The 24,343-nt window shown below is 35.6% G+C and overlaps 1 protein-coding gene across 1 annotated transcript; it reads right to left on the bottom strand.

Annotated features, from left to right (window-relative positions):
• Nucleotides 1-133: 133 nt before the first annotated feature.
• Nucleotides 134-24,109, bottom strand: LOC137395030 (uncharacterized). The gene is made up of 6 exons (XM_068081817.1): nucleotides 24,093-24,109; nucleotides 16,945-17,027; nucleotides 15,742-15,902; nucleotides 8,171-8,390; nucleotides 5,421-5,579; nucleotides 134-1,064 (listed from the first exon to the last, which is right to left on the bottom strand). The coding sequence occupies exons 2-6, from the start codon at nucleotides 16,997-16,999 to the stop codon at nucleotides 421-423; spliced, it is 1,239 nt and encodes a 412-aa protein (XP_067937918.1). The 5' UTR covers nucleotides 17,000-17,027; nucleotides 24,093-24,109; the 3' UTR covers nucleotides 134-420.
• Nucleotides 24,110-24,343: the final 234 nt, after the last annotated feature.

Here is a 24,343-nt window from a genome sequence, read left to right on the forward strand (position 1 = left end):
CCATTAGTACTACAAATTGAAAACTTGTAACAGTGTTTTCTAGTTCTTCAGTAAGTAGCAGACAAAATATTTTTACTAAAACAACAGATTATTTTACGAACAGGGACAAACCCGGAAAAAATAACTATTGGGCTGATTGATGACGCTGATTCTATTGATATAGCAAACCTATTTGTGTAGCAAAAAATATATATAAACAGTATTTCAACTGTTAAAATTGACCGGATTGATATTGCACAATAAAAAAATTAACAGAAAACAAATACAAAATTAAAAAACACATGAATGTTTTCTGCCAACAGCCGACTCCGATGAACCAATTCCAACAATCAAATTGCTTAGGAGCTAATTAAAACAAGCCTTAAACCGTTGCACATCGTCTGTAAATGCAGTGATTGTCACTATGTCAACCATGTTGATTTAACTCGTCTGTTTGCATTCATCTAACACCCCTGTTTTATCATCCCCATCACTAGCAATAGCGACACAACAACTCGTAGAATTTCGTTCTGAGAGTGAAGTTTGATCCTGGTTGGATGAGATTGGTACGGTAGCACCACTTTCAGCAACCGGATAAATGCAGCCATCTCTGGTTGGCTCCAGCTCCAGACTAGAGTTTGGGCTAGGCTCAGTCACTTCATCTCCGAGTCCAGATGTGTCAATTGATACATTGGCTGATATGTTGTCCATAGTTGGTCCAGGGAGGGGAGGTTGGTGTTTTGGTATACTAGTACAGCTTTCAACATCTTCTGTCTCTTCATTTACATTGTCAGATGCCGGATGGACTTGATTAACAATATTTACATTGGATGTCAATTTATGTTTTCTTACAATAATAACCACAATTATCAAAATTAAGACTACTGCTAGTACAACAAGTCCAATGATAACAGATACTAGTTGATTTGAGTTGTTCGATCCTTGATTCGGTGTTGTCGTTGTTGTTAGCAATGGGGGAAGGTGTAGCGGGTTTAGAGTAAGTTCTTTAGACGAGAATCTGTTACTAAGAGTGACGGTACAGTGTGCACTCCTCAGTTTCTCTATGTCAGGTACTAAGAGGCTATCTACAAAGGTAATGAAGGGTTTTAAGAACTGTACCTCCGTAACATTCCCTCGTAAACTCAGTCGATGTTAGAATAAATAATAGCAACTACAGAAATGATCGTAACTATGAGAGTAATGTCTCCGGTTCTTTTTCATCTACGACAAAAAACTGACCTTCCTTATTATCTCTGGCCACACACAATATTAATATTTGAGAAGCGAGTTTTGCAGACACTCTGTCTGATACCAAAAGTATTCACAAGAAATAAAATCTTTTTATTGGACCACCATTTCATCCTATCTTGTTAATCTAGTTTCATGGTGACAGTCTAATCCCATTGCAACCTCTTAATAAAAAATTACAGAATCTCCCATACGTTTTGAGATTTTACACACTTTACACATTTTGCCAGGTATTCTTCAAATGTGAAGATGTTCATGATTGCGTCACGTCGTGCGTTTCACAGCACACAAAGACGTAACAAAGTGGCATAGGGTGCTGCTGAACGTCTGAGTAGTTATTTGTAATTCGCATGTTGAAGTTGGCCAATGCATTGGCGAATGTGAACTTGGTTTTTATTGGACTATCGTGTCCTAATGTGCAGCTACAACTGGCTATGTTACACCAAAACCAAGCTAAAAAGGCAAATATCACTTGGCATTTATTAATATTCATGTGCAGAACATACTTAGCTTTTGACTGATGAGCATATTGTCATAATTCATCTAATAAATACTTAACTATGAATTAAAAATAAACAACATGTTTATTTTATACGGTCCCATAATTACGATCACAACCAGTGTATATGTTTAAAAGCAGAAGATGGATTAAGTGATATTTTTAGTAATTTACATGCAGTGCAACAGTAACAATGAAACAATACCAATGTAACAGTAACTTTATAATGACAATGAAATGAACGAAATGTAACAATAACAATGTAATGATCACAACATAACTATAATGATGTAAGAGTAACAATGTAATGGAACTGTGCAATGATGAAAGACAAGCCATTATTCCTTATTTTTTACAAAATTACAAATGCAGTTTACCTGTAAAACTCCTGATTATCATCCAAGTAAATACTGTATGGTGAAACTATAGACAAGGATAAGAAATACATTGCAGCTCTTTCTATTGGACATATTGCTTCTTATAGAACATACTTAAAGGTTGACTTGCAACAAAATTCACATTACAGTTACATGTATTTGGTATCAAAAGATTCACCATGTCTTACTCTGCTGTGTTATAGGTGCAAAATATGTGGAAATGTGATTACAAGCTCTTAAAAGCTCAAAAACGAACAGTTAACCGCAGCCACACGAGACCGGCGTAGTTTGGACTCTCTTTTCAAAACGGCTCAAATGTGACGTAGTTGTAGGAGGTGGTTTCTGTTTACACTTTCATGCAACCTTATTCATCGAAATATTTTCACAAATATACTTCACGCATTCAATAAAACCATGTCTATTGTTCTTACGCGTCTATTTTATCGTCATTGTAATGCTGTCAATTTTAGCAGTGATATCCTATAACTTTCCATAAAAAATCAGTTAATTTTTTAACCTTACCTCGAAAGAATACATATCATTGTCTGATAATCAAGACGAGCCTGTTGGTCACCTGTGATAATCGAAAAGTGCTGCAAAAATTATTTGCGAAGTATTGGGTCACATGATCAGATTACGACTTGACGATTAGATCAAGCCGAAACAAAACTGTAAAGTAGCGAGCATCTATATTTGATACGGGGTCTTCGGTAAAACCCGAAGTGTTTGTCATAAACTAGTGCTACGATAAGTTTTATATTGAGCTTCTTATTGGCCTTTCAATTCACGTGAAAACATCACGTGACAAGACAATAACCAAACTGTCATGACTACGTCAGAGAACTAAACGGATTCCAATCTACGGCGGCTTTTCGTTTTTGAGCTTTTAAGAGCTTGTAATCACATTCCCACATATTTGGCACCTACAACACAACAGAGTAAGACATGGTGAATCTTTTCATACCAAATAACTGTAATGTGAATTTTGTTGCAAGTCAACCTTTAATCAATTTTATTTTCAAGTTAACAGAGCAGCCTGTGACAACGCTATGTATAAACTGAGGAATACAATGGTAGGATAAAAGAAACAACGCAAAATTGCCAACTTTGATGAAAAATTCTATACATATATAAATTAATGTTTTAATTGCACAGACATTGATGCTAATACAAAGTACGTGTAGCTAAACAAATGGAAACTTTACACATAAGACCACGCAAGTGTTTCCAAATAAATTACTTGATTGAAAATAATTTTATGAGCATTTTTCCTTGTATGCCTTAAATGTACAGTGGTACCTCTACTTACGAAATTAATTCGTTCTGCAAGCCTTTTCACAAGTAGAAAATTTCATAAGTAACAGCGAATTTTACCATATAAATGCCCAAATCCATTCCAGGCCTCCACAAAACTCAGACATGGTATTATATTTGTATAAATCATAAACACATGTAATTGTTAAAACCTGTAAAACCTGTAACAAAAGCATGTTAGAATTATATTACTACATAATAAATAGAAAAGGTACACGTGGAAAAAAAAAAGAACAGAGAAATAATGAATAAAAATTAAAAACGGTATGGTTGTTTGTTTAGTGTTGGCTGTCTAAATGAGGCTAAGCGAGGACTGAGGGGTGTGAGAACGATGGTCAGAGCAGGCAGATGTTGCATTGTTGTCTTGGTTTTTTATTGCACAAAATTAATGTTTTTAAGAACATTAATGGAAAGATTTTTTTTACATTGGGGCGAACTGAAAAGATATGTATGCTACCATACAGAAAACACAAAACTTGAATTGTGTTAAATGAAAGTTGTCCTACTCTGTATGCGACATACGATAACCCCAAATTATATAACAAACAAAACCGAAACACTTGCCGTTTTGCTGACTTTTGACAGCAAACGAAACAGAGAAGACACCTTGTACCTTATGCCCACACAAAAAATGTGAACAAGTTTAAAATAAACGAATGGGCCAAAATACTATAGGCCTTTTTTATCTAGAAACATTTTTCCTAAGTTGAAGTCAAATTTCTACAAAAAGATATTTCATTGACTTGCAACAAAATTCACATTACAGTTATTTGATATGAAAAGATTCACCATGTCTAACTCTGTTGTGTTGTAGGTGAAAAATATGTGGAAAGGTGATTACAAGCTCTTAAAAGCTCAAAAACGAACAGAAAATCGCAGCCACACGAGACCGCCGTAGTTTGGACTCTCTTTCCAAAACGGCTCAAATGTGACGTAGTTGTGAGAGATGGTTTCTGTTTACACTTTCATGCAACCTGATTCGTCGAAATATTTTCACAAATATACTTCACGCATTCAATAAAAACATGTCAATTGTTCTTACGCGTCTGTTTTATCGTCATCGTAATACTGTCACTTTTAGCAGTGATATCCTATAACTTACCGTAAAAACTCGTTTAATTTTTTAGCCTTGGCTTCATGGAGTACATATTATTGTCTGATAATCATGACGAGCCTGTTGGTCACTTGTGATAATCGAAAAGTGCTGCAGGAATTATTTTCGAAGTATTGGGTCACATGATCAGATTACGACTTGCCGATTAGACCAAACCGAAACAAAAATGTAAAGTAGCGAGCATCTATATTTGATACGGAGTCTTCGGTAAAACCCAAAGTGTTTGTCATAAACTAGGGCTACGATAAGTTTTATATTGAGCTTTTTATTGGCCTTCCAATTCACGTGAGAACATCACGTGACAAGACAATAACCAAATTTCATGGCTACGTCATCAAAATAAAGAGATTCCAATCTACGGTGGCTTTTCGTTTTTGAGCTTTTAAGAGCTTGTAATCACATTTCCACATATTTGGCACCTACAACACAACAGAGTAAGACATGGTGAATCTTTTGATACCAAATAACTGTAAAGTAAATTTTATTGCAAGTCAACCTTTAAAGAATCTATAAGCAAAGGTCCCACTGTATGTGTATTATTACCTGTAGCTCTACTCCTGAATGACTGTTACAAATGAACTTCACTAAAAAAAATTCACACTCTGAAATAATTTAATATCGCCGGTACTGAAATTTGCTGAAAATTACTAGCATTGTCAGCAATAGATTGCCATAAAAACTATTTACCACTAGCTAATGTTTTAGTATTGTGTAAAATTTTAGATATCTAAACAAGCTTTAGTGAACACTTACAGTAATAGACCATACCACTCAGCTTGACTTTACCAAGTCACTAGAATTGCACTGACCATCCTATGAGACTAATCATTTTAGTTTTCTTTGCCCGCTGTATAGCCAGTTGTGTTTACTTCTCTGTCATTACACTCACCTGCTGTAGAGCCAGTTGTAGTTGTGTTTACTTCTTTGTCATTACATTTGAGATGGGTGATAAAAGGCCTAGGATAGCCACTAGTAACATTTGCTTTCACTTCATATATACTGTCACTAAGACGCTTCCAAGATGCTGTTGCCTCGATATCATGACTTTCTGAAATATCAGCCAGCATATCTCTCACAAGCTCTCATCACAAATGAACCACCAAAACTGAATACATGAAAGTACTGAAAAGATCATTGGTGAGAAAGCGTGTTATAATGCAGAGTAAATATCACCAGCATAAATGTGGCAAGTCATTCTACAAAACTATCAATAATCAGAAATAGTCAATTGCTCCATGATGAGCTATTGATCACAACACTCAACAAGAGACAGGCTCATAGAGCCTTTCTCTTGTTGAGAAAAAGAAAATAGGCTCATAGAGCCTTTCTCTTCTCGGGCTCATAGAGTATATCGTGTGCAGTAGCTTTTTAGTTCTCAGTCTAGCCCAAATACCTCTTAGCCTCTTGTACCACAGGCTAGAGGAAAGATAAGGCCTAAAAATTACAGCCCGACCTCCTCCAGGCAAACGAGTATTAAAGCCTGACTCAGCTAGATCCACTAAACTTGATTTTCAGGCCCAAGCTAGAAAAAGCTAAAAGTTTATGTGGCATGTTTTCTTAATGTTAAAAGAATCTACATGCTTTTATAAATATTATAAATCCATTTACACAGTGGAATAGAGATGAAGAAGTTTTTTACTCATAAACAAAGCAGTTAAATTCCTGTTTACACGATATTATGCTGTTCAGAATTCACAGCATAACATCGCGGTCTCCATATGTTTTGATTCATGGCTTAGGATGAATAATAAGCAGACCGCGACCTAAAAGTATTTTTGCGGTGTACGCTAGCAAAAATCTTTATCATCGAGTCTCACACATTTCCGATAACTACATTTCTATATTAAAAAATGAGGTCTGAATTTTGGTAAAAGCGTTTTTCTTTTATAGCCAGTTTTATGAAACTACAAAAATAGTAAACATTGTTTCTGTATTTCAAATGCCTTGATTGCTGTTCAGCATCTACTGATTTCAACAAACTATTTAAATAGAAACTCTGGAACAGAAACTCTTGCTTTCACAGCAAAAATAGTGAGAACCAGCAAAAAGATTCCGTAGTGAAAGAGCTAACTAGCAATTGCCATACAGTGGCCTCTTCATTTTATTCAAATTATTTATTTTATAACGTATATTACTTTAGCTTTTTCCATAAATCGTTTTATTATACAATATACACGAATACAGATATGTAATTATTATGAAAAATTAGCGAAAAAGAAAATAGACCTAAACCAAAATTAATAATTGAGATTTTGGGCCAGACCTGAAATTCGGGCTGAGCTTGGGCTTCAGATCTTACCTTTACAAGAGCAAAAAGCTGGCTGAGTGAAGAGACAAAGAAAAAGCAGAGGATTGGTTTTTAAACTTTTGCGGTATTAATTAACTAGAAGTAATTTCTTGTTTTCTTGAACTTCTATTTTCAGTTTTTCGTAAGGTTCAATTGCTATATTTGCGGTCATTTACCGCAAATTTGCGGTATTATTGACAATTGTATTATCTCCATAAGAAGAGCCTCTACATTCTCTCTCCATTTGGTCAAACAAAGACAGTACGATATCTCATTTTTACATTTGTACCAGTATCGAGAGGTACCAGTATCGTCGTATTCGAAGTTTTGATAGATAGCTTTTAGTGGAACAGTAACCCTTTTTATACACACACACCTCTATGCAAGAATTGTTATTATTAATTCAACGTACTCGTGATTTTTAATTTGCTTTATCAGTTCATATTAATTGTATCATTACCGAATCATCTCTCATGGTAATCGTAGTGAAACAGACTTAAATTAGCTATTACTTACCAATTATTTTACATTTACATTTAAACCTTTTTAAAGGTGTTTAATTTATTTTTAGTTTATTTGACCTGCACAAAACATTTTCCTCGTGATATGAAGCTTAAAAATTACAGTTGTTTGACAAAGCTTGAAAACCTTTACAGTTGTTTTTATTTTCTCTCTTACTTTATTTCAATTACACAAAATGCTTCTCTCATGATATGTAGTTCGAAAGTTAGAATGGCAATAGTATAGTTATATAGGCAACATTCGGTTCACCCGTAAAAGGACTAAATTTAGCTTCCTAAAATTTTGACAAACCACTGGTGAAATATACCGCCAGTCTCTTTTTGAATGCCATTATATAATTACTATAGGTTCATACGAGCCCAACACCAGAATAAATTAATGCTGGATGGTGGAGGGGTGGGGGTCCCCTGTACATGTATATGGTAAGAATGATCAAGCAGTAAATGAGATGGCATGCAGACGTTATTCATCGTAATGAAATCAATGGTCGAGCAAATTGCAATAAGGTAAAGATTGTTGTGGTTCAACTAACTTTTAAAAGCTAAATGATATGGCAATATGATAGAAGCATTTGCAAACCTTTATAGCGAGTAAGCAACTCCCAGCTGACAGTGCCGCAGTCATGTTGCCTTGTAAATTAACTATTTAATATTGAGATTCTATGCAAAGTGTACAGTAATAACTCATTAATGCCATATTTTAGCTCTCTTATGCTTTAGGCCTACTCTAAATTTTGAGAAAACATGAAGTATAAAAAAAAAAATTTCCAATGGAATATTTGAAAAAAGACGCAACGAAGTGGAGTTGTTATGCAGTAATGCGACACTCACCTTGCGCAATTTCAAGTGACAGAAAGCAAACATATGAGTATTTGCTGAATAACTGTATCTGCCCGATTCTTGTATCCAGTATATCATCTTCATTTTCTGGGATGCTCAGCGAGTAGTTATAGCTTACGTCGCATGTCCTACCGGCACTGATATTACATGTTCGTCTTTCATTTGTTAAATTAGGATTAAGGAAAAGAAATGTTTGTTCTCCATTTGAGCTCTACAAACAGGTTAGACAGGATGCTAAATATATAAAGAACAGCCAAGACTGCCATAAATTTCTGATAAGTAACGCAGATGTTTGATCTTAGTCACCGAATGAACAATACAGAGTTGCTACAGTACAGTTTCAGTGTTTATTTTGGAGTTGTGATCTTTTTCAACAGAATACACATCCAATGCTTTTAGGGCTGTGCCCACAATGGCAAAATGAATCATTACAGTGGTCAATGCAATCAGGTACATCTAAGCCAGATCCTCTAGCCAAAAGATTCTCTTTGCATATATGTCTGCATCTGATATTCATCTGTAACCAGCTGTGGCTGCAACCTCTTCGTTGACCCGATAACCTGGCGCTACACACACACGCGCGCACACATGCCAACTAAATGCAAAACTGACGTGTAGTGCAGTTTGTTTGCTGTGGCCAGAAACTAAGTAGAATAAGGTCTTTGTATCGGCACAGTTCCATCACTACCACACTGGAAACTAGTTACTAAGTAAAATAAGCAAGCTGCGTCTTTGAAAAGAATATGTGGCGAAAGCAACTGCGTCCCTAAAAGTCATGTACATTGTATAGTCAATGTTATCGAGTCATTATTGGTATCAAGTTGTAGAAAAAAATTCACTGGTCACATTTGATTAGTTGATTCAAGTACTAAAGGAATAGTCGAGCTATGCAAGAGTACCTGTCGACGCAGCTCTGATTACGCTTCATAAATCCATCTATCAGACAAGATTTCAGCACAGATGTCAACAGGGCTATGATGTATTCAATGTTCTGCAAATCATGTTTTGCATCATTTTCAACAATATTATTTTATCATATAATTTTTTCAAGCAAAAAATTTTCATCTTGGCGTAAAGCTTTTATTAAAAATATTCATCCAAGCCGTGGCCACTCACATAGTTTCAGCTCAGACAATAGGACAAATTCATCTACTGCAGCAAACTCAAACAAAACATTATGGTTTTTGCAGCACACATTCAAGTCTCTCTTTCTCATTTATTGCAGTTTCCACACTGAAAAAGTCGCTTCGCTGGAGGGATCACATAAACATCCTGTAATAAATAAAACAAATGCAATAAATATATGTCATTCACAGATACGTCATTCTAACGCGTATCTACTGAAAGCTTTCAACTTGGGAGTTAGATAGATTGCGAGTGTAATTTTAAAAATAAATAAATGAAGACCCCAATGGAAAAACCAGTGATGTCACACTTTTGCAGTTTTGAGAAAATCAATTTTCAAGTTTTGAGACTGGATCATGCAATGAAAACACAGTTTATGACAAATATATGAATGTTTATTGACAGATACGTCGTTTGGTGCTTATAAAATAACATTTTTAACTCTGAATATTGGTTTTTTGTAATTCAGTGGTCAAAAATGAACATGCATTTTGGGCGCGGACATCACCTGTTTTTTCATTTGAATGCACTAAAAAGGTTTTGCTCAATAAAAAATTATATTTTTTTCACTTTAAACTATATTTAACCATAATATAATATATAACCATTAATTTATTATATTAGCTCTAACCTTATAGGTTGACTTGCAACAAAATTCACATTACAGTTATTTGGTATCAAAAGATTCCCCATGTCTTACTCTGTTGTGTTGTAGGTGCCAAATATGTGGAAATGTGATTACAAGCTCTTAAAAGCTCAAAAACGAAAAGCCGCCGTAGATTGGAATCCGTTTATTTCTCTGACGTAGTCATGACAGTTTGGTTATTGTCTTGTCACGTGATGTTTTCACGTGAATTGAAAGGCCAATAAGAAGCTCAATATAAACTTATCGTAGCACTAGTTTATGACAAACACTTCGAGTTTTACCGAAGACCCCGTACCAAATATAGATGCTCGCTACTTTACAGTTTTGTTTCGGCTTGATCTAATCGTCAAGTCGTAATCTGATCATGTGACCCAATACTTCGAAAATAATTTCTGCAGTACTTTTCGATTATCACAGGTGACCAACAGGCTCGTCATGATTATCAGACAATAATATGTACTCCTTCGAGGTAAGGTTAAAAAATTAAATGAATTTTTACGGCAAGTTATAAGATATCACTGCTAAAGGCGACGGCATTACAATGACGATAAAACAGACCCGTAAGAACAATAGACATGATTTTATTGAATGCGTTGAAGTATTTTGTGAAAATATTTCGACGAATACGGTTGCATGAAAGTGTAAACAGAAACCATCTACCACAACTACGTCACATTTGAGCCGTTTTGAAAAGAGAATCCAAACTACGGCGGTTTCGTGTGGCTGCGATTAACTGTTCGTTTTTTAGCTTTTATAAGCTTGTAATCACATTCCCACATATTTTGCGCCTACAACACAACAGAGTAAGACATTGTGAATCTTTTGATATCAAATAACCGTAATGTGAATTTTGTTGCAAGTCAACCTTTAACAAAAGCATAAGTACGCCAAGCCAACGATTCGAAGCTTTGGTTCTGGAAGTTAAAGATGTGCATTGATCAATCGATTTTCCTCACTTTCTACAAGTGAGAAGTGAACATCTCAAGTCTAATCATAAACTAATTTACTAGCTAAAACTGCCTAAGAAAATTTGAAGCAAATATAGCTAGGTGAAACGATAAAAAATTATAAAATGGTATAACAGTATAATATTGGTGATAGCAAAAAGTTATAATTCTATTAATTAGTGAATGTATTCATGAGTACTAAAATTATTACCTTTAGTATATTCATCAATCTAAGCCATTGTATTGCTAGATGCTATGAATTAAAAAGAAGCCGTCAACAACTCACTGTGTATTCTTATCGCGCACAGGAAATTACATAATAGCTTCAAACAGGGAAAGATAATCTGAATGTAAACACAACAGTATATCTATAGGAGACTCCAAGTAAAAGATAGATTTACCTCCATTCTCCTATCTTCCTCTGTAGCATACTGCTGCTGACGCCTGTCAGCTCTAACTATAAGCTGTCTGTCCCAAACTTTAATCACCTGATGCTCAGAAAACTCAGAGTCACCTTGGCAGTAACTGGAAGCATTTTTACAATTCTGTTGTTCATCAATAAAACGTGTCGATCGAGTAATTCATTAAAGTAACGATGTTAAATAATTTAGTAGATATCGATGTCGATGCGATTTAATAATAGAGTAAAATCCCTAACTTTGAGATCACAGACAACGCATTCTATGAGTGATAACATTTATTACGACCTATATAAAAATTTCGTGCTGATGATTGGCTAATGAAGCGATCGTATATTTATCGCTCGTGGACTCTTTTCAGATGTATCACTCCGTTACGTCACAAATGAAGAACCCGCTGGAATCTGAGCTTTTTAAAAAATGGCTTCATTCAAACGCATATATCTCTGGACAGGATTAGTCTACAAAGACAAAAATGACATCAAATTGCAGTTGATGTTTTAGCCTTTTATTGGTCTTAATTTCATAAAATCGACCTTTTTGACGCAACCACATCTTTAATGAAAGGCAGCCAAAATTGATATTAAGCTCAGCTGACAGTTAGAAGATATCAGCAACTAAGATCAGCAACTAAGAAAAAAGTGTTTATCAATGACTTCGCAAAAACATTCTTATGCGAGGCCTGCATGATACACTTCATTGAAACAGGAATTTCATCAAGCTAATGTTTTCTCTACGGATCATAAATTTCTACCAAATCCACGAAGAGCTTTTCTACATTCCACTAAGAACTCTTGCCAAAACTTCAAAAATATTCATCACTCTTTGCTCTATTTGTTCCATGACAAATGTTAAACACTTGAATACCTTTATAATAATCCTCCTATGGATCAGAGTTTCTCTGAGCCAAAGTTGGTCAAACATTTATATCTGTTACACGGTTAATGAAGCTGCCAGTAATTTTGTCAAGCTCAAATGTTCAGTCTGATGTTCGCACAAAGGTCTATTAGCTGGTGCATAACATTATTTAGAGATGCAAATGTGATATGGATTATTTAGGCAATAGGATATGGGTTATTTAGGCCATAAGATATAGGTTATTTAGGCAATAGGATATGGGTTATTTAGGCCATATGATATGGGTTATTTAGGCCATAGGATATGGGTTATTTAGGCCATAAGATATAGGTTATTTAGGCCATAGGATATGAGTTATTTAGGCCATAGGATATAGGTTATTTAGGCCATAGGATATGGGTTATTTAGGCCATAAGATATAGGTTATTTAGGTTATAGGATATGGGTTATTTAGGCCATATGATATGGGTTATTTAGGCCATATGATATGGGTTATTTAGGCCATAGGATATGGGTTATTTAGGCCATATGATATGGGTTATTTAGGCCATAGGATATGGGTTATTTAGGCCATAAGATATAGGTTATTTAGGCCATAGGATATGAGTTATTTAGGCCATAGGATATAGGTTATTTAGGCCATAGGATATGGGTTATTTAGGCCATAAGATATAGGTTATTTAGGTTATAGGATATGGGTTATTTAGGCCATAGGATATAGGTTATTTAGGTCATAGGATATGGGTTATTTAGGCCATAGGATCTAGGTTATTTAGGTTATAGGATATGGGTTATTTAGGTCATAGGATATGGGTTATTTAGGCCATAGGATATAGGTTATTTAGGTCATAGGATATAAGTTATTTAGGCCGCCATAAGCATATTGTTAAATCAAAATATATACACAAATGGTTTTTAATGTTGCCATTTAGTGCATCCCTTATGAGAATAATTATGTTGGTGGCGCTCCACGAGTGAGCTGTTAGATTTAAAATGCCCTCCCATCAGATAACCCCATAAGTGAGACACCCTAGGTGAGGAAAAAAGTGGAGCGCCCTAACTAACTATAGTTTATAAGAAAGTCTTTGATTTGAACCCGCAGTTGAACGTCCCCTCTTTCCGATGGCCTACTTAACTCAGCTACAAATACAAGTTGTTCGCAACACTAAACACCTAACGTAAGGACCATTGGTGGTAAAAGAAAAGGCATCCAACCACAATCGTTCTGCTACTTCAGTCCAAAGTATGTGAACCCTGCTCAAAATAAAGCGATGGAGGTAGTTTCTTACAGAGTATCGGACAATAAGCAGTCCCAGAGTTGCATTTTTTAATACTTTATCAACTTTCAGACAGAATTTCACTGTCGGACTACACACGAAACGTAAAAACTTTTAGTGAATCTGAGTGTCTGTGATTAGGCAGTGGGTCACAAACAGTAAAAATAGCAAAACTATCCAACACAATTATACAGTGTACCCCATCGTACAACATTAATCTGTTCTGGTGTTGGTATCATGAGCAAAATTGTAGTTTAGAGTAGAATAGGAACACATAGTAATTATCTAATGATTAAACCCTCCCCCTGGTAAAAGAAACATCAAAATTTATATATGTACTGTACAAATTAGAAATTAGTAACATAATACAGTGCACCCTCAGGATACGATGTTGATCCGATTCAGGGCTGGCATCATATGGTGAAAAAATCATATGTAGTGGTATAGAAACCATAGTAATTATATAATGCAAACATCCCCTGGTAAAAATCGTCAACATTTTATATAAGTTCTGAACATATTGAAAATTAGTAACAAAATAGTATGTTAACCTTAGTAACTATAGTTACCTACAGTAACTTTATTACATTCAGTGAATTTATTGGTTATGATCTGCATTAAAAAGTAACGTTGCAATGTCTATGAGCAGTGCTACATACCATAGAAAGTTCTTACCTTCAAGACAGACGTACATACAACAAAAACTTTGAATTCATGTTGAATAAGTTAACTTTACTAAACACACACACACTTAAAGCTAAGTTTTAGTATGTATTTTTAACTACCCATTTTACTGAATTTCAACTTTGTATCACTAAAAGTCCTTTTTATCACTTATAAGCTGTGGTCTTAGGTTTCTCTATAACTTTTAGCAGACCTGTTTAAAACATTTTTTAACCTATTTCAGCAAGAAAACCCAACCAAGCTATTTTAGTAATGAAGTGAATTTTTGTTAGCAGGTTAAGAGAAGTTGTCTGACTACTAAGCCTTCTCTATGAAGGAATCGCAACTCCAACTTTGCTATTGGTTTTGAAGGGAAAATATTACCGTTTTACACACGAGAATGGCTTAACTGAGAGAAATCGGTGATCGTGTCTCTTTCAGGCGTTGTGAAAATATCTTCGGCGAACAGCATCTCAGTGTCTTTGTTATTTTGACCACATAATAAGCACACCAACTGCCCAATTTGAACTCTCGCGCAAAATGTTTGTTGAATTCGTATGGTGGAAAAAGATTTGTATGGTGAGGTGAAAAATCAACATGTTCCACTTCGTAAGGTAAAAAAATCATTTATCAGGGTAATCATATCCTGAGGGTAGACTGTAGTTGTATATAATGAATTAAAGTTTATAGTAAATATTATATTAATCATTAAAATGTACTATAAATTTGATATCGCTTCACTCGCACAAGATCAAGCCTTTATGAGACACGAAGAATGCTGAACAGAGAAAGAGCATCGTATCTCTTTCAGGCTTTGTGGAAAGGATTTTGATGAACAGCATATCGGCATCTTCTCGATTCCGACGTATGCAGCACACCAATTGCCAAAATTTTAATTTTGAGAAACATTTTTGTTGATGTCATATGGCAAGGGAAATGCCGTAACAAAGGACTGTAAAATCTTTGTGCTCTACATCATAAAGCGAAAAACCCGTAAGACAGAGACGCCATACCCAGGGGTCCACTGTATTTGATATAAGTTTCAGTCTTACCAATATCCAACATACGATGTTTACGATATATTGTAGTTTTATTATTAATTGTATGGACAACTCCTGTGATTCGTGTGGGTGCCCCAAGAAAAGATTTGCTAGTTTTGCAAATCCCTCAACATCAGGTGTTTGTGGTGCCCAGGAAGCTCTAAGTAAAAATGATAAAACTCAGACTTTAGATGAAAAGTTGTTATCAAGGAAATGACATGTGAATCAGCAAAAAAACTGACTGAACAGTTTTTTTCAAGTCAGAAAAAAGGTACTTTGATTGCGAGAGTTTGGACATCAGGAAAGATGACTCATTTTTAGGTTTCTAATCTATACAATAGTGGAAAATATTAGTTTGACTTAGCTACAATATAAACTAAACTAGCTTCATCAATCAGCACAGATGAACAAAGGTGATACACATAATTCGCAGCACTCGAGAGAGCATGCTTGTAGTGCAAATTCGATTAGCTGCTTTTGCAATGCGACCTCATAAAACATTCTAGAAAACGTCAATTGCACAACAGGAAATAGGCCTTCACCCAGGCAACACTCAATAGTAGTAGCTGAAAAAGTTAAGCACTTACAGGCAATGGATCTACAGGGACCCTGAACATCACTTCAGCATGTGGGCTGACACCTCGGCCATCTAACACCACTTCATAGAAGTATTCGTAGCTAGATCGAGCAAGAGCTCTTTCTCCATCAACAAATGCCTCACATGATTGGTATCGTTGACTGCCAGCAACTGCAACATTCAACATGCAGCAGTTGAACCTATCATCCTTTATTCAACAATACGTAGAGCATCTCGGCACCAGTTCTAATAGTCGATGAACAAACAAAAGCCTGTCTTACTGCTGCTATGGTGAAATCCAATAATCAATAAGTCTATTGATTGATGCGGCACAGGCACGAGAGACAAGCCTTGGTAACAACACAGTTTGATCAACTTCAGTAACTATCTTCTGGTCAATTGCTTTGTTTAGTTAGTGACTACACAGCAAAAAGGTCACCCACAGGTTACACAATATTGATTGCTTTCACAGGCAGCGCTGTGATAATTGATGATAGTCAAAAAGAGATAGCATCAGGAAGAGTGAACAACAGCTTTGAGAAACAACACAACACACGACTATAATAGTACTGCACATAGAACCAGAGAGATGGCTAGATAAGCTATGATGGCAGACAAAAGCAAGGGTGAAAAACTGCTAAACAGTTGTTACCACATCAACACTCCACTGAACACGATTAGTGTTACCACAGACCTATAAACTTACTCGACCAAAGGGCCCAATGACCCTACAACTTCTACAATAATTTACGAGATGAATTGATGAAGGATGAGTAACAAAGCTTGAGATCTATACTAGCACTAACCTTCAGCGGTATATACCAGAATCATCAAGTGTAAATCCTAATACACAAACTTCTATCAACCAAGATGACCACTTCAAGCTTCTGACAACTTGATGACTAGCAATAATATAGCACAACTAATGCAAAAAAAGATATTGCAAGATAACCATGCAGCTACCGATAGTTTCCTTTTAGCTCCTATCTTATAGCCACATATTTCACGCAAACTTGTTATGCGCAGTCTATGTTGAGTAGAATGCTCCAACTTATGCATTCTATTTTTGAAGTACATGCACTTAACTTAAGGATTCTCGCAATAGTCATGCAAGCAGAATATGATAAAGACACTCTTCAGTCTGTCCATATGATAATGAATCTGTAGTTTTGGATCATAAGAGGGATGATAAGGAAATATCATGAGCACCCACCTGTAGCAAATAAGCTGAGGAAGCAGAATGATAAGAGATTAATATGCCTCAACATTCTATCATAGCGTGAGACTGGCCAAAATCTACAAGCAATTAACAAGAGAGTTTAATGGTTGACTTACAACAAAATTTACATTACAGTTATTTGGTATCAAAAGGTTCACCATGTCTTACTCTGTTGTGTTGTAGGTGTCAAATATGTAGAAATGTGATTACAAGCTCTTAAAAGCTCAAAAATGAAAAGTAAATCGCAGCCATCACGAAAACGCCGTAGATTGGAATCCCTTTATAAAACGGCTCAAATTGGACGTGGTTGAGCACGATGGCTTCTGTGTACACTTTCATGCAACCTCATTTGTCGAAATCTTCTCACAAATATACTTCACGCATTCAATAAAAGCATGTCTATTGTCCTTGCGCTTCTATTTCATCATTATTGTAATGCTGTATTTTTGAGCATTTATTTATTTATTTATTTTCATACCTCAAAACCTGAAGTGCAAATTCGTTTAATTTTTTAACCTTAGCTCGAAGGAGTGCATATCATCTTCTAATAAACATGACGAGCCTGTTGGTCACCGGTGATAGTCGAAAAATGCTGTAGAAATTGTTCGCGCCATTTGGCAGGAAGTATGGATCACATGATCAGATTACGACTGGATGATCAGACCAGGCTGAAATGAAACTGTAAAGTAGCGAGCATCTATATTTCATACGGGCTTTCCGGTAGAACCTGAAGTGTTTGTCATAAAGTAGTGCTACAAGACATTTTATATTGAGCCTTTTATTGGCCTTAAATTTCACGTGATAACATCACGTGTCAAAACAATAACTACAATGTTTGAGTACGTCGTCGAAATAAAGAGATTCCAAACTACAGCGTTTTCGTGATGGCTGCGATTAACTGTTTGTTTTGAGCTTTTAAGAGCTTGTAATCACATTTCCACATATTTTGCACCTACAACACAACAGAGTAAGACATGGTGAATCTCTTGATACCAAATAACTATAATGTGAATCTTGTTGCAAGAAAACAACCTTTAAGCTATATATATATATAAGGACAAAACTGTCTGATTTTCACAGAAATTATTCACATTATATTGCTGTTGATGACATGAGGAAGTTATGTTCACATATACGGCAGCACTGCAGGTCCTGCAAAAATGGCTTAAAGAATAGAGAAAGCATAATACTATTATGCTTTATTAGTTATCTTGAGGTGTTGACTGATGTTCTAAAAAAAGAATCAAGGAGATTGACCCACTAGAAGCTGAGATATAGCCAGCCAAACACAGGTCTACCTAATAAAGAATCAGAGGAAAACCCTTCGAAAATCCCGAAAACTGTGACGTATAAAATCGACTTAATGGTCATCTGCCGGAGTTGCGCACCCTTACCGCCGTTATGTATAATGATTGTTTTGGCTACGAGATGTGAAACGCTTCTCGCGATAGTAAATAATTTACAGACTAGCTCTGGTTTCTCAGAAAAATCAACCAAACATTGTGTGGTAAAGGCATTTGCCCACAACCCCTCGCCATGATTTTTCAAAGCAGAAGAGCGTATTTTGACTATTGGGCTTCAAATTTTAACTCGATCTCCACGGATATGCTCCGAAGATCATCTTTTCAACGAATGGCGCGTGTATAGTCTATATGCGATATCCGCGAGTTGCAGTTTGTTTAGAATAAGAAATAGGAATGGGACTTTTTGTTCCTTCATCATTTTTCTACTGTGTATCTACTGCAGCATTCTTCTACTGCAGCATTCAGTTGATTTTCATGATTATCGTCACTATTAACAGACTGGAAGTTCACTACAGCCATAATCTTAAAAAGACTAACTTGACCGTGCTGCTCTTGCTATAAGAAAAGAAAACGATAACTTTTGCTTTGATTTTTCTATTGATCTATTATCTTATCTATGATTATTTTTTATGATTTATATAATATTCATAATGCATATTATACAAAATAATAATATAACTGCGCATAGAATAAATGATGTAACTAATATAATTTGTAGAAAATTCCAAATGATAACCGAGATTGATGATTGATTTAATTGATTCCATTTATTAGCTATAGTTGAAAAAATCTGAACAACGCTAAAGATGAGTCTGAATAGGGAAACTAAGTAGGAGAACAACAAAACTGGGCTGAACTAGCAAGATAGCGAAATGTTGCGAAATAATAGATGCGTGCAATTATTTTATGCTAAAACTCATCTACACGTCAGAGGGACTGGTTCGGAATTCTAGGAGCGATGATTGTTAGGCCCAATTTGATTGTTCTATACTTCCAGGGATTAAACCAATTAAAACGCCGTGATTGTTATAGGAGAGCGCATTAGTTGGCTTAATTGACCAATGGCACACAAGTCGATTTCATACGTCATATATTGATGATTACCAAAACACTTATGTTTTTTGGTAGACCTGTGTTTGGCTGGCTATATCTCAGCTTCTGGTCGGTCAATCTCCTTGATTTTTTTTTTAGAACATCAGTCAACACCTCAAGATGAATAATAAAGCATAATAATATTATGCTTTCTCTATTCTTTAAACGTTGACTTGCAACAAAATTCACATTACAGTTATTTGGTATCGAAAGATTCACCATGTCTTAATGTCACCATGTCTGCTGTGTTGTAGGTGCAAGATATGTGCAAATGTGATTACAAGCTCTTAAAAGCTCAAGAATGAACAGTTAATCGTCGCCATCATGAAAACGCCATAATCAATTTATTTCTCTGACGTACTCAAGCAATTTGGTTATTGTTTTGACACGTGATAACATCACGTGAAATTAAAGGCCAATAAAAGGCTCAATATAAAATGTCTCGTAGCACTAGTTTGTGACAAACACTTCGGGTTTGACCGAAAAGCCTGTATCGAATATAGATGCTCGCTACTTTACAGTTTTGTTTCAGCTTGGTCTAATCGTCTAGTTGTAACCTGGTCATGTGACCCATACTTTCTGCCAAACAGCGCGAATAATTTCTGCAGCATTTTTCGACTATCCCAGGTGACCAACGGGCTTGTCATGTTTATCAGAGGATGATATGCACTCCTTTGAGCTAAGGTTAAAAAATTAAACAAATTTTTACGGTTGGTTTTGAAATATCAGTGCTTAAAATGACAGCATTACGATGATGATGAAACAGACGCGTAAGGACAATACACATTGGTTTTATTGAATGCGAGAACTACATTTGTGACACTATTTCGACGAATGAGGTTGCATGAAAGTGTAAACAGAAGCCATTTTGTTCATCTACGTCCCAATTGAGACGTTTTGGAAAGGGATTCTAATCTACAACGTTTTCGTGTTGGCTGCGATTAACTGTTCATTTTTGAGCTTTTAAGAGCTTGTAATCACATTTCCACATATTTTGCAACTACAACACAGCAGAGTAAGACATGGTGAATCTTTCTGATACCCAAATAAGTGTGATGTGAATTTTGTTGCAAGTCAACCTTTAAACCATAACTGTCACGAACAACTTTTATTGTATTTACTAGGTAAATCAGACACGCTGATTCCGATTTTGTACTCAAAATAAAGATTAGTCCACTAACCTTCAAAGTCATTTAGGCTTTTTTAAAGCGTTTCAATATCCGTTTCGAAAACAACACAATAGGCATTACAAGCTCCGCCCATAAATATGTGACGAAACCTAGCTTTTTCAGAAATGGAAGTTAGGAAAGTTTAGTCCGATTTAGAATAATAGAGATGGGTGTCTTAAAACCCATTATTATCTAAATCCAGCCTGTAAAATAATTTCAGTCTTTTATGAAAGGGATATAAACTATTTAAAATTGCTCGCAGCTTGTTACATGACGTTTAAATGGGCTGGACGCCGAGAAAAATGAGCTCAAAAAGCGCGGTTTTATCACGAGCTAGCGTTGTTATCCCGCTTTTTAAATATGCAATGCTAAATAGCTTATCTACCTTTCAGAAAAGACTGATATTATTTTTAAAGCTGGATTTAGATATTAATAGATTTTAAAACACCCATCTCTATTATTCTAAATCGGTCTAAACATCTCTACGTAACTTCTGTTCCTAAAAAGCTAGGTTACGTCAAGTATTTAGGGGCGGAGCTTGTTATGCCGATCGATCGTGTTGTTTTCGAGACCGATATTAAAACGCTATAAAAAATCCTTTATTACTCTGAAAGTTGGTGGCCTAATCTTTATTTTGATTACAAAATCGGAATCAGCATGTCTGATTTACCTAGTAAATACGATAAAAGTTGTTCGTGGCAGTTATGGTTTAAACCTGTTTTCCACATACGCTGCAAACACCAATGGCAGTATCGCAAGGCTATAGGCTGTGAAATGGAAACCTATTCCTCCAGTACCGTTGGTAGTTGCCGGCGGTCAATGCAAGAGTTTAGCGTTGTTTAACTTTTGCAACGAGGCGCATGCAATACCTTCCCAAAATGCATTGTACAAGTGAAGGTCAGCTCTTTCGAAATGGCATGATGAGCTACCATTTTTATGCATCGCATATCAATGTTCACCAGGATCAAATTTATGATCACCAGCAACACAGCTTTATGTCAACATACACTGCTGAGCACCTCAAGTGTGATGCAAGTGTAATCCCAGCAAGATTACGGCAAAGGTTTTGCAGCTGATATGGGTACTACGCTTTAGTCTAGAGCAGGGGTTGACAGCCTTTTCTATTCAAAGAGCTTTTTAGAACCACCTTCCAATAAAACGAAAGCACCCATTTTGACATATATATACATTATATGTGTGTATATACCTATAACCTGTATGCTATGTACAAAAAATTATGCTACAATACATTTATGAAATCAATGAACTGCTGCAAAAAATTCATTTTTCACTTGGCTATTGGCAGTTACACTAATCGATCCTTGTGTTTAAGAAAGAAAGACCCAACCTTACACAACCCGTGCTGACTGAAAAATGCAAAATGACAGGTAACAGGTTAGCATCATGTCCTCTTATTTAGGAGATAAAAATGCAAAACATATCTAAATATTAATGATTGGCATATCTAAAGATTAATGATGAACGCACAATACAAACCATAAAATGCAAAGTGTGCTTTCATCAGCAAAAGCAAAATTTAATTTTAACAAAATACTCACCATTTATTTTCCAAAGTCGCAAGGCGCCGAAACAGAAGAAAAAAAGTGTCACAAATTGTCGACCTTTGCCCTAGAACTAATATAGATTCCACCTATAACAAAAGGTTTAGTATAAAAATTACATGTATATGGGTCACCACGGAAGATTATTTTTCTAAATTGTCAACTGGAGCTTTGGATTTATAATACTTGGCATAGTGGGTACAACCATGCTTGATAGAATGCAAGAGAACAGATAAGTGTATAGGGCTATAGGCAGTACTATTCAATATATTCAACGATGAGACTTGACCATATGAGTTCATTTTTAGAATTTATCAGAACTCATGAATAGCACTAGACATTTACACTGCTTGTATGCTCGATGAGTTTGAGATTTTACAACTGCAATGGCGTTGTTGACTTCTTATCACATTTGGCAATAGTTTTAGAGATATGTGATGCTAGAATAATTGCTATCACCAAACAGCTATGGGCTACTGCTTCAGTCAGCTCAATACTAAGTTAGGCAGTAGGAGCAACTCTCACACTGGATAAATGGCTGGCACTTGAGCGGAGAGAATATGTCACTGAAAAATGTGAAAAGCAAACAATTACTACCTTCACTAAATACATCTTTTACTATAACTGCAGTTATTCTCACAATTGATCAGTGTTACGGTCAACCAAACCTGGATGAGAGTGAGCGTTTGTTTCAACAGCCTACGTACACTATTATAAACAGCTCGTGCAATAAACAAACAAACAATTTTACCTCTCTAAACCTCTGCTTTCAAGATCACCAAATGGTTACTGAACCCTATTTTTAATATTGAGGTGAAGCAACAAGTACCTATAGTTTTTGTATTTTAATTAAGGTTGGAGAGATTGCATTTTTACCCTTATTATTGAGGTTAAAATGTGAAAGAGGGTCTTCTGCTGCTACATACTATTTGGCACACAATCTTTGAATCTACTATTTAATACAATCACCAGCAAAAAAAGGCTTGCGTCAAAAGAAGTTCACTACATGGAACAATCCAAAGCATAATGCGACCGGTACGCTGTGAAATCAACGTGAAATCAATGTGAAAATCATAGTGAGAAACTTTGTGTTTCACCAACCCTAAAAGGGTTTAGCAAAATGTATTTGTATTAATGTAACTTTGGCTTAGAAACATAAAGATATCATATGGCAAAAATGTTATAACTCTAAGTTGTTGTTCTTGAACCAAACAAGTAAGCCAGACCCCAACCAAATTTGGCCGTGATCTCTGCATTTATCAACCAGTCGTCAATTGCAAGTAAATCTAAGTACTACACAGCGAAACATGTAAAATTAATGCTGAATATAGGCAGTTCTTATATGCAAAAAACTTGTCAAAGCATAAGTAGTTAAAAGAATAAAAAATGGGTGAAAGTGAATTAGTAAATTTTGCTAAATGTATTTACAACCAATAGAAAAGTACGAGAAAGTAATTGACTAAATCAAGTTTATTACCAACTATGGGCAAATAATTCCTATATAATAGGCCTACAATCTCATTGATGAACTTTTAAAAAATCTAAGTCAAGAAGTTGAAAACTTGAGTGCAAGTCACAAGTAGTGTCAGTAACTACGATGATCACAGCAAACTGCATTTCTGCCTTGATTCTCTTTTAATTAACTTTTTAAGTTAATTAAAAGAGAATCAAGAAACTTCTCTTTTAGTTAACTTTTTAAGGTAATCACTTCTTGTGTTTGTGAGTGGGTGCATTATGTTCTCTTTAGTAAAGTAGCTATCAAAAGTCTACGTTTTTGGGATTTCACCAGGAAGCACCACCCTAAGTACAGCACCTATTTGATACATTTGTACAGCACCCATTACACAACTAACTACAACAGCACTATAACTTGTTTAATAACAAACCCTCAAAGATTGCAACAGTAACTTTTCCTGTTAGTAATTATCGCCCTAGAATCATAAAAAGAAATAAACAATAACTTTAAGCAGTAAATTCACAAAACTGCATCAGCCTTTGTCGATGTTCGAACCAACCTTTGTCTAGATTCGGACCAACCTCTGTCGAGATTGGGACTTGTCTAGGTTCGGACTTGTCGATGTGGTAAAAGCTAGTTCCCATCAGAAAAGTCGTGCGCTCTAGGCCTGCGGTATATACGGTAGTTTTTCTTTCCCATCAGAAAAGTCTCTTTTCCGCTTTAACTCGCTACAACCCGCGAACATATTCCTTTCTCATCCCCACGCCACCAGTACTCGGTTGAGAAAATAATGAAAAACGATTGTTTATT

Source organism: Watersipora subatra, chromosome 4 (genome assembly GCF_963576615.1).
Source record: "Watersipora subatra chromosome 4, tzWatSuba1.1, whole genome shotgun sequence".
NCBI lineage: Eukaryota > Metazoa > Bryozoa > Gymnolaemata > Cheilostomatida > Watersiporidae > Watersipora > Watersipora subatra.